The 9,652-nt window shown below is 37.2% G+C and overlaps 1 protein-coding gene across 1 annotated transcript in view; it reads left to right on the top strand.

Moving 5' to 3' along the window:
* Nucleotides 1-9,652, top strand: part of CCDC14 (coiled-coil domain containing 14) — a 79,335-nt gene that overhangs the window by 32,750 nt on the left and 36,933 nt on the right. The window contains exons 7-8 of the mRNA XM_006869369.1: nucleotides 606-1,122; nucleotides 4,340-4,478. Of these exons, the coding sequence (XP_006869431.1) occupies nucleotides 606-1,122; nucleotides 4,340-4,478 (656 nt within the window). The remainder of the gene's footprint in view (nucleotides 1-605; nucleotides 1,123-4,339; nucleotides 4,479-9,652) is intronic.

The following is a 9,652-nucleotide window of genomic DNA, read 5'->3' as shown; positions in this document are numbered from 1 at the left end:
TTTTTATCTTTTTGTCAGGATTTTTTTAGGTTTGTTTTTAAATACAGTTATAATTAAATTTTATGCAGCTTTTTATACTTTTTGTCACTTAACATTTTACTTTATTGTAAACCTCTTTCACTATTAAAATAGACCTTTTGCAGATTTTTAATATGTGGTTATTGCTTTATTAAGTGGATATACCATAAGCTGGTGTAACTGTTCATCTATGGGTAGACATTTTGATAACAGGCAGGATTTTGCTGCTGTAATATTTTGATTATAAGTATGTTTATGTATGCCTGAGCTTATTTCCTTAAAATTTCCCAAATTGCCTTGTTGAACACAACTAAAGTTTGATGACTTTAAACAGTTTGAGGTATTTGCAAAGAATCTTCTTAGTCACAGCTCTATAATGTATCCATCTTGCCAAGTGAACTACTTAAACTTTCAAAAATTACACTGTTTATTTTATCAGGAGAAATCCAGCCTACTTACTGATCATCTGGAACTCCATCATGCTGAAAGTCATTTTCTAATATTACTGGCTTGAATTTACTCTGATCAATGCCTAAAGCTCAGTGCTTGCTCTTTTAAAGATGTAACTTATTTTTTTCCTTCTTTAGGAAGCTCAGACTGAGAGTGATAACCAGTTTGAATCAGAAGGTAAAACAGTTTCTGTGAATTCTACTGATGGTCCAAAGGATTCCTTCAACAGCAGTCCTGGAGTTCCTTGCAGCCTACTCAGAACTGATGAATCAGCTGTTCCAACGTGTCAGCATCTAGGTCTTGCTAATGGAATTCGGCCACTACAAGCAGTTCCTAAGGAAGCAGACCTACTAAAGTGTTTTCAAACATATATGACTTTGTTGCATTCTCATGGAAAAGATACTAATCTGGACAATCAGACACACCAAAGCCCCACTCGATCACTGCAGGCTTTCTTGGCCACTAATGAAGAAAAATGTGCCAGGGAACACAGCGGAGAAGCCACAAGTGAAGGAAAGGATTTAAACGTATGGATGCGAGAGGCAAGGACAGTTAAGGATTCACACAAGGCAAAAAATGTGAATCAGACTACTGAAAAAATTAGAACTCTAAAGTATTTGTTGGGAGAGCTCAAAGCCTTGGTAGCAGAACAAGGTAGATAAGCTCATTCTTTATATTTTTCTGTAGCATAAACCAAAAACTCAACCCAACCCACTGCCATCGTTTTAATTCCAGCTCCTAGTGACCCTTTGTAGGGTTTCTGAGAAGATGAATCTTTATGGGCACAAATAGCTTGATCTTTTCTCTGCTAGTGGGATTGAACAGCTGAAGTTGATGTTAGCAGTTCAATGCTTATCCTATAGCCCTACAACAGGACTCGTGTATAGTGGTATGCTAAATAGCAGTGTCATTATTTAGCCTTCATTTAAACTTAGAATATCGATATGGAATTGGGGTGTTTTTTCAGAAAACTATGTCTTAAGCCAAAAAAGAAAGTCCTTTTATGCTTATTTTTTAAGGTTTTGATGCCAAACACCCCTCCCCCAACCTGTGGTTTTGAAATGTGGTGGTGTTATTATTGTTAAATGCTGTCGAGTTGGTTCCGACCCATAGCAGCCCTATATAGGGTTTCCAAGGAGCGGCTAGTGAGCTTGAATCACCGACCTTGAGATTTAAACGACTTTGCAGTCCAGCGCATTAACCCACAGCACCACACCAGAAATGTGTTAGGGAATATCAGACAGTTTTTTATTGGAAGTATATATTCATTCTACTTGATCCAAAGAGCCTTTGAAAAGATTTAACCAAAGAGAATTTGTGGAGATAAAAATTTAGGGGTCAGAGGCACCCAAAAGATGAATAATTAATTACCTGGAATGGGCTGATTATTTTTCCCACTTTAAAAGGATGCTGAAATTTTCACCCCATCACCTGTTTAGTAACCAACCCACTGTTAACTTTGTTTAAGAGATCATAGTGAAGTAGCCAAAACCTTGTACTGTTTACTTTCAAGATTTTTATTCAATTAAATCATGAAAAATGTCTTAGGTGGACTTGAGTGATATTTGAGCCAGGTTGTATTCATTAGTTTTCATTATTTCTGTATTTTCTAAAGCAATGGATTTTTCTTGGAGTAAATGACAGATTTGTTAACTTGGGAAACTGATTGTGGAAGCACTGATGGAATAATATTTGCCAACTGACGCAAAAACAACAAATTCAAGTGTAGCTACAGGAAAATAGTAACACCATTAATCCAGATTGTCAGCCTGTTAAAATTGCTGTTTTCAGACCTTTAATTTATTAATATTCTCTATCTGGATACTTACATCATGGTGACAGTGATAATATCAACATAGCAGTCGTTGAGTGATGCTGTCACTTATTTACTATGTGCCTGGCACTATGCTGGTTTATACGTATTATCTCCTTAATCCTCACAGCAACCCTGTGTGATACTTATTTCTCCTGTTTTATAGATGAGGCATCTGAGGCTTGAGCAATTTTTCTAACGTAGAACATATTTTCTACCTCTTTTGGATATCAAAGTTAACATTATCATTCTTAAATGTGTCAGTTCACAGATATTTTAAGGGAACCAAAAATAAAGAGAATAATATCTGCCTTCCACCTGTATCTGCTTGTCACCTCCAAAAACATCCACTTCACACAACTAACAGCAGGATGTCACATCAAATGAGCTGTGTCTGTTTAGATTAAATCTATTATAAAATTAAATAATGAAACCTAATCTTAGCAGACTTTCACTATTTTACTAAATCAGTCATCTTTGGTAAATTATTTGTTTATACCAGAATTAAGGGTGTGTTGTGAATGTTACTACTGTAAGTAATGATGGTGGTGGTATACCGTGGAGTCGGTTCTGACTCTGCCACCTTGCGTAGGGTTTCCAAGGCTATAAATCTTTATGGGAGCAGAAATCCTTATGTTTATTCTGCGGAACAGCTGGTGCTGTTGAACTCTGCTGACCTTGAGGTTAGCAGCCCGATTCGTAACCACTACGCTACCAGAGCTCATTGTAAGGAATGATAGGACTCCAATATTGTCCTCTGGTTAATATGAACTAGTTGTTAAGTGTCATCGAGTCAGTTCTGAATCATAGTGACTCTGTATAGGGTTGCTGAGGAGCAGCTATTGTTGTTGGTAAGTGCTGTCGAGTCAGTTCCAACCCATAGAGACCCTGTATAGAGTTTCCGAGGAGCCATTGGCGAGCCTGGACAACCGACCTTGCAGTTCAAACGGCTTTGCAGTCTGGTACATTAACCTACAGTGCCACGCAGCTATGTTGTTGTTGTTGTTGTTAAGTGCTGTCGAGTTGGTTTCGACCCATAGCGACCCTGAATAGGGTTTCCGAGGCTGTAAATCTTTACGGGAGCAGATCGCCTCATCTTTCTCCCGCGGAGCAGCTGGTAGTTTCGAACTGCTGCCCTTCCGGTTCGCAGCCCGATTCGTAACCACTACGCTAAATAGGTATGTGGAAATTACCTTCCTGCTAGATTCTTTAACTGAAGACAATCGCTATTTTAATCCTCTGGATTTTGCTTAATCTTTAATTTATTAACCTTAATAGCTTTAGAATTCTGAGTAAACAAACAGCAGGCAGCAAGAAAAAGAAAAATGGGACTTGTAAATAATTGAGTTGAATTTATTTATAGCAAATATGGTGTGGTGCTTTAGGATAATAAGCACTGGAAACACTGGACTGCTAACAGCAAGGTTGGCAGTTGAAACCCTATGCAGAGTGGTTATGAGTTAGCACTTACCAGCAAACTTGGCTATATTTATGTTGCTGCTGAGTACCATCGAGTCAGTTCTTACCCATAGCGACCCTGTATAGGGTTTCTGAGGAGTGACTTGTAACTACATATAAAATCTATAAAAATTTTCTTTTTTATTAATACATAATGGAGCACTGGTAGCGTTGTGGGTGACAATTGGACAGCCAACTGCAAGGGCGGCAGTTTGAGTCCACCAGATGCTTGGTGGAAAAAAGGTGAGACTTTACTCCCATAAAGATTTACAGCCTTGGACACCCTATGAAAAGGGTCTCTATGAGTTGGAATCAACTCCATGACACACTACCAGTAATTTATACTAGTAAAAATTTTAAAAATGCTACTGCCATAGAGTACATCCAACTCATATCAACCCTATAGGACAGAGTAGAACTGCCCCATTGGATTATCAAGGCTGCAAGTCTTTTCAATAGCAGACTGCATCTTTCTGCTTCAAAGAAGCTACCAGAGTCAAACTGCCAATTAAGTCTACTCTACCACCAGGACTCCTTGCATACCTTACCCCAAACAATTTACTAAATTTTTTTTTTGCTGATTTCTTCTGCCTCTTTTAGGGGATTCAGAAATTCAGAGGTTGGTTACAGAAGTAGAGGCATGCGTATCACTGCTTCCAACAAGTGGAGACAAAAATATCCAAGTTGAAATAGCACTAGCCATGCAACCACTAAGAAGTGAAAATGCTCAGTTACGCAGGTAAGAAGTGCTTCTTGAATATTTTCATCTTATATGCGAAGATATTCTATGGTTGTGGTTCAAAAAGTCCAGTGCTTGCTTATCCTACAGGATCCCTAATTGGAAAGTAACTTAGATGTATTGATCTGGAGCCTGCAAAGGCACATCACATAGTGAGATTTGCTTCCTTAGGGTTGTTTCTCTAGAAATCATTAGTATCTAGATACTGTGATATTAAAGGAGCTCTGGTAGTGTAGTGGTTACGAATCAGGCTGCGAACCTGAAGGTCAGCAGTTTGAAACTGTTCCATGAGAGAAAAATGAAGCTTTCTGTTCCTGTAAAGATTTACCGCTTCGGAAACCCTGAACAGGGTCGCTATGAGTCAGTACCGACTCCACGGCACATCACCACCACCACTGTGATATCAAATACGGTTGCCATGATTCAACTCTGATAACACTTTCTTCATTTCTAACCTAAGGGATCCCTGTATTAGCACTAATTTTCCAAAACTAGGAGTAAATAATACTAATGATGATAATAGACAGCAATTACCACTACTAACATTTATTTAATGTTTGTTACGTGCCAGGCTTATATGGCTATAGATATACACATACACACAGGAGGGGACTTGAAAAGATCATGGGAAAATGGAATTAAAAGATAGATTTTTTTATCTGTAAAGTTTTAGAAACTTTATTTATATGTGTATTTATTAACAACATATAAGAGGGGGCTTCAAAAGTTTTTGAAAAAATCCATTATCTTTAAATGCTATTTTTACCACAAACTTTTATAAAAAGTCCCGGGGTGTGTGTGTGTGTGTGTGTGTGTGTGTGTGTGTGTATCAGCTTATACAAAGGACTCTTGTCCTTATGGAATCCTGGTGTGGCACTTTAGGATAAGCCCTGGACTACTAATTGCAAAGTCAGTGGTTCAAACCCACCAGCTGCTCATTGGAAACCCTATACAGGGTCGCTATGAGTTGTTATCAACTTGATGGCACTTAACAACAACATTCTCTGTATATGTGTAATTTCTGTAAATTAATACAAAAACTATGTTATTGTAATTTGCAATTCTCATTTTCAAATTAGGAGATCAAGTCACAGAAACGTAATGTAACTTGTCCAATGTCACAGACATGCAAAATGCCAGAGTTCAGACTGAAACCCAAACAGTTAGATTTTAGAGCACAATGTTCTTGACTTCTAGGCTTCTCTCCTAGGAAGGAGAGATTGACTTATTAATGCTTTAATAGCTAAATGCATTCTATGGAACAAATTAGTAAACTAAGCTTTCAAAATAAATAAGCATTTTGTTGAAAGTTATATAATTGGTGTCTTAATTAAGCATACCATAACCTAGTTTCAGAATATTATGTATTTTCACATTGTCATAATGGGAAATACCATAGTTCTTATTTCCATAATCTGGGCCAATTTTAGAACATTTTAGAATAGGAGCTAATTTAGAATAAGCCACTCAAGAAAAGTAGGCTTATTCATCATTGTCGCTGCTTGTTACTTGTTTTTGGTTTTTTAAAAAATATTTTATTGTGAATTGAATGAAGGTTTCCAGACAAGATCATCAGTTTTATATTCAATGAATATTTTTAAAAGATGCTAGTTTGATGTCTTAGTTCTTCAGACTTGGCACCAGAGCTTTATGACTGTGTGGTATAATATGCCATTGCTGCTACTATTTACTTGACCTTATAAAAGATGAAGTTATTAAGAAATGAAGAATTTGTCAGGTCTGCTCCTTTTAGCAGAATAAGGTTATCAGCACAAGTGTGGGACTTTTTGTTCTATTTATCTAATTTTAATTTTTATTTGGAAAGGATCATTCATCATCTCCATTACAAAAGGTAGTTGCAATGCATAGCCTCATTTAAAAATGTTTTTCATCCTTTTCAATCAAAAAAATAGGAAAGCAATCTTTCAAAAGTTTCTTAGACTTTATTGCCATCTTGTGGCTCAAGGGGGAAAAAAGCTAGGTGAATTGTTTCTGTGGCAATCTTGGCATTTTAGGATGGACAGTTTTTGTTACATGGGGCTCCTGACAAGTACCTCCCTGGTCTCCACAGAGTGCAGGTTTGTACTACCCTCTCCATTTGGACTACCAACAGATCCTGCACATTCCTCAGCTTGTGCTACCTCCAGTTAAGGATCATTGAGCTAGAGAGAGTGCCTTAATATTTATAGGCAAAATAAAATTCATGACCATTTCCTGATTTTAGATTCAGATATGAGCTATTTGTACTTATGCCAAACAAAAAATGAAATGGGAGTAAGAGGGAGGATAATTTGACAGATGCTAACATAATTCTTCCAGACAGAAGCTATTAGAAGAGAAATAGATTTGTTTGTTAGTTGTTTTTTTTTTTTGTTTGTTTTATTTTTATGTTAGAAGAGATAAAAGGAGGGCCAGTGAGGTTAAGATTTAGGCATGGATGCTGAATATGTCATGTGGAGGGTCTGGAGATATGGATAGTATGAGTCTGAAACACAGGAACAATATTCAGGATTGAAATGTAAATGGAATTTATTCACTCAGCATTTCAAAAATTTATCTAGCACTGTTCTAGGCACTGGAGACAATGATAACTAAAAGCAAATTATTTGTTACTAGTATTAAAAAAAATAAAAACCTGCTGCCATTGAATCGATTCTGACACATAGTGAGCTGCTTCATAGGGTTTCCGAGGCTGTAAATCTTTACAGAAGCAGACAGTCTCATCTTTCTCCTGCAGAGAAGCTGGTAGGTTTCAGCTGCTGACAGTGCAGTTAGCAGTCCAACATTTAACCCACTGTGCCACCAGAGCACCTCTTACCAGTATGCTGTTGCTGTTAAGTGCCATTGAGTCGGTTCCAATTCAAAGCAACCCTGTACAGGGTTTCCAAGGATCAGCTGGTGAACTGAAACTGCAGACCTTGTGGTTCTCAGTCCAGTGCTAATCCTACAGTGCCACATATGTAGTAAATGCATTCAGAGGGTATAGAGTGTGAATTGTTGGGGAGTACGGTTTCTTTAAAGAAAGAACAGTAGAGGAGTAAAACTTAGGAAAGAGGAAAACTAGGAGAGGCTGGAGTCACAGATCCATGGGAAGAGAAAATTAAAGGAGAGATATTTGTAGAACATTCAAATTAAACAAAATGTACAAAGGTAGGTTAAATAAAAACATCATGAGATAAGTTATCTCCCCCTTCAGAAGTATATTTTGCAGAACAAGTATACAGTATTCTATAGTCTTGAGCAAATTTGAGAAATAGGATCTCTTTTAGAGATTGTTTAATGACGATCAACAGTAGAAGAAAAGTAAAAGCTATGTAAGCTCAAGAATATAAAAGAGAAAAATAAAAATATTACTAAAATGCAAAGTTCCATTAAAAATAACCAAAAAAATAACAGATAAACAAAATGAAGTCAGTGATAGTATATTCCAATAAACTAAGCAACATGAAGGCTAAGTTTTTGTCTCTTGTTTGCTGCTGTATCTCTAGCACTGCTTAGCACTCACTTTGATAAATATTTGTGAAATGACTAAATTCATGGTGAATAATCTTGAAAAATCACAACTTATCTGTCAGGTTGTCATACTGTAGTAGCTTGTGTGATGCTGTGATGCTGGAATCTATGCTGCCAGTATTATAAATACCAGCAGGGTCATCTACTGTGGACAAGTATCAGTGTACCTTCCAGAGTAAGACAGACCAGGAAGAAGGAGAGTTGAACTATGGATATTTAGGCATGGAAAATCTTATGAATAGCAGTAGAATATTGTCAGATATCATGCTGTGAAATGAAAGCATGAAGAATAGCACCCGACTGTTGTCAGATGTCTTACCAGAATATGAACCCTTCAGATTGGAAGGCACTCAAAATGTGATTTGGGAAGAACTGCCTCCTCCAAGTAGAGTTGACTGTGATGACACCAATGTAGTACAGCTTTTGGGATCTTCATTTGCTGATGGGGCAGAAAGCAGAGAATACCAGAAAGATGTGTACTATTGCTTAATTGACTGCAAAGGCTCTCAACTGTGGATCATGAGAAGCCATAGATAATATTGTGGAGAATGGATATTCCAGAACATTTAATTGTGTTAATGAGGAACCTGTATGTAGACCAAGAGCCAGTTGTTCAAACAGAACAAGAGACTACTGAATGATTTAAAACCAGGAATGGTATGCACCAGGGCTGTATTCTTTCACCATTCTTATTCAGTCTGTGTGTTGAGCAAATAATCTGAGAAGCCAGATTATATGAGAAGAGTGTGGCAACAGGATTGAAGGAAAATGCATTAACAACCTGTAATATGCAAAATGGTACAACTTTGCTTGCTGTAAGGGAAGTGAACTTAAAATCCTTATTGGTGAAGATGAAAGACCACAGCCCTGTAACATGGGTTGCACCTCAGTGTAAAGAAAACAAAAATCCTTACAAGTAGACCAATAAATAAGATTATCATAATAAATGGAGAAAAGATTCAAGTTACCAAAGACTTCGTTTTGCTTGGATCCACAATCAACAATCATGGAAGCAGTCAAAAAATGACATGACTTATTACACTAGGAAAATTTGCTGCATAAGACCTCTTCAGAGTGTTCAAGAGTAAAGATACCAATTTGAGGACTAAGGTGTGCCTGACCTAAGCCATGGTATTTTGAATTGCCTCATATGCATGTCCACCACTCATCTGTCAGTTTTCCATACTGTGGTGGCTTATGTATTGCTGTGATTCTGGAAGCTGTGCCATGAGTATTTTAAATACTAGCAGGACACCATGGTGGACAGGTTTCAGCTGAGTTTCCAGATGAGGACAGATTAGGAAGAAGAAGAGGTGGGCTACTTCCGAACATTTAGTCACTGAAAGCAGTAAAACACTGCCAGATAGCACCAGAATAGAATAATTAAACATGATGAAGAACACCAGAACATTGTCAGATATAGTGCCGATAGATAAGCCCCTCAGGTTGAAGGCATTCAGAATACGACTGGGGAAGAGCTGCCTCCTCAAAGTAGAGTTACTATATTATAATGATAATATAGTAAAACCTTTGGGACCTTCATTTGCTGATGGGGCAAATCTCAAAATGAAGAGAAACAGCTGTAAACATCCATTAATAATCAGAACATGGAATGTATGAAGTATGAATCTAAGAAAATTGAAAATTATCAAAAATGAAAT

Source organism: Chrysochloris asiatica, unplaced genomic scaffold, assembly GCF_000296735.1.
Source record: "Chrysochloris asiatica unplaced genomic scaffold, ChrAsi1.0 scaffold00130, whole genome shotgun sequence".
NCBI lineage: Eukaryota > Metazoa > Chordata > Mammalia > Afrosoricida > Chrysochloridae > Chrysochloris > Chrysochloris asiatica.
This window is presented reverse-complemented; position numbering and strand designations above follow the sequence as displayed.